Source organism: Palaemon carinicauda, unplaced genomic scaffold (assembly GCF_036898095.1).
Source record: "Palaemon carinicauda isolate YSFRI2023 unplaced genomic scaffold, ASM3689809v2 scaffold199, whole genome shotgun sequence".
Classification (NCBI taxonomy): domain Eukaryota; kingdom Metazoa; phylum Arthropoda; class Malacostraca; order Decapoda; family Palaemonidae; genus Palaemon; species Palaemon carinicauda.
In genome coordinates, this window is record NW_027169578.1 from 52,501 (window position 1) to 55,000 (window position 2,500).

Sequence of the window (2,500 nt, forward strand, 5' to 3'; positions counted from 1 at the left end):
AATTCATGAAAATATTGCTTGAGACATCTGGATGTAAAATCCAGATGTCTCCAGTAAAAGAGCATCACAACTCTGGTGAGCGATTCAAAGCCTTTCACTTGAGAGAGATCTTGAATCCTGAAAGTCTCACAATAATAGTTCTCAAGGATCCATTAGGAATTCCGAGGATACTATCACTAAACACAACTTATTATTATTATCCTTATCACTACTAACTAAGCTACAACCCTAGTTGAAAAGAGCAGGATGCTATAAGCCCATGGGCTCCAACAGGAAAAAATTGCCCAGTGATTAAAGGAAATAAGGAAATAAATAAAGTACAAGAGAAGTAATGAAAAATCAAAATAAAAATACTTCAAGAACAGCTACATCAAAATAGATCCCCTCATATATAAACTATAAAAAGAGACCCTTGTCAGCCAGTTCAACATAAAAACATTTGCTGCAAGCTCAAACTTTTGAAGTTCCACCGATTCAACTACCTGATTAACAAGATCATTCCACAACGTGGTTACAGCTGGAATGTGATGCTTACTCTCTCCAAAGGGAATGATTCTGAAGCGTCCAGCAATATCTTGAAGAAATTTCTATAGTGTCACATTAATTGTTAAACAATGTATCCAACTTTATTTTGTATGAATACACAGTCATTATATAAAGACTGATTTCTTTGTAAGAATGCCTTTATTGGTTGAAACTGCTGTTAACTAAATTTAGATAAACGGAGCAGCATAGCAATAGATTATTTTTTTCTTCAAAACTCTAGCCTAAAAGACAAGTATATGTACAGGAAACAAGGGAATGGTTGCAGTTGCTTTAACATTTAACAAATATTGCTTAGGAGGGAGATTATAACCAGAAAGCTTACATACATTCATAAATACACACACATACACACACATTATATATATATATATATATATATATATATATATATATATATATATATATATTTATATATGTATATCTATCTATCTATCTATCTATCTATCTATCTATCTATCTATATATATATATATATATATATATATATATATATATATATATATATATATATATATATATATTGTGTGTGTGTATGTGAAGTTGATATCTACATTATCCAAATACAAACAGCAAAACATTCGTGCTTGGAAACCAACTACATGCTCTTCTTCTAAATAATAATAATAATAATAATAATAATAATAATAATAATAATAATAATAATAATAACTACTAAGACTTAAATTCCATCTCCAATGCATCCACAGCTCTACAAGCTATACTCCGAAAGAAGTCCTTCCTGCCCCTTGGAAGGCGAGAGCTGCCTCCCTTCCTCCTCGCGTATCGAACAGGTAACGACGACGGCAGGAGTCGTGAGTGTGACCGTGACGGAGGAATGTCAGTGCCAAAGCCATCCGCGTAACTGCCGACGCCAGCCGCGAGATGTCACCCTACATAAGGATACGCCTCTCCAGACGACCATTGACGTCGGAGATTGCCAAGGACATTGCTCCCATGGTAAGTGCATTGCATATATTTTTGTAAAGCTGAAAATGAATAACTACTGGAAACCTCGTAAAGTATACATTACACACACACACACACACACACACACACACACACACATATATATATATATATATATATATATATATATATATATATATATATATTCAAATAAGCCATATATTTTTGATACATTAATGTCTGGATTCTCTTCACGACCTTGAGATCAGAGCCCAGACGAAATCACACAAAGATAAGAGCTTGTGACCGGCCGGGAGTCGAACCCTGGTCCGGCAAGCTTGTATAGACAGTTACTTACCACTTGGCCACGAAGAAAGATAAAAGTCAATGACAATTCTTCTGTACTTATACCTGTCGAATTCAGTTTTTTTTTTTTTGTACTTGAAATCAACCCATCTTCACCATCGTAGCTAGTTGGTAGTTTGTTACTTGGCATTCGATTAATGATAAATTTTGCACATTTAGACGTGTTTTTTATATTCAAATAAGCCATATATTTTTAATACATTAATGTCCGGATTTTCTTATCGACCTCGGGATCAGAGCCCCAGGCAAAATCACACAAAGACAAGAGCTTGTGACCGGCCGGGAGTCGAACCCTGGTCCGGCAAGCTTGTATAGACAGTGACTTACCACTTGACCACGAAGAAAGACAAAAGTCAATGACAATTCTTCTGTAATTATACCTGTCGAAAGGGTTTGCGTCTAATTTAACAAGTTGTTATAACCATAAATGAGAGTGTCTGCTGTATGTAACGATGAACTGAAGTGAGAAGGAACGAAGATTAGATTGATATATCTGAAGTTTGCCATTTGTCAATCATAAAAATGTCACTAAATTAACAAATGCAAAAATTTCATTAACCTAATTCAAATGACAATACGCATGGCTGTATATTCAGATGCTAAACGTATTGTTAGTAGCCAGGTATGAGAATGTTTCCTGATATCAAAAGTGATCATTTCATTTATGTTTATCATATTAAAT

General features: G+C 34.2%; 1 protein-coding gene across 1 annotated transcript in view; it reads left to right on the forward strand.

Annotated features, from left to right (window-relative positions):
- LOC137635921 (uncharacterized) overlaps nucleotides 1-2,500 on the forward strand; it is a 15,349-nt gene that overhangs the window by 4,043 nt on the left and 8,806 nt on the right. The window contains exon 4 of the mRNA XM_068368362.1: nucleotides 1,254-1,503. Within this exon, the coding sequence (XP_068224463.1) occupies nucleotides 1,254-1,503 (250 nt within the window). The remainder of the gene's footprint in view (nucleotides 1-1,253; nucleotides 1,504-2,500) is intronic.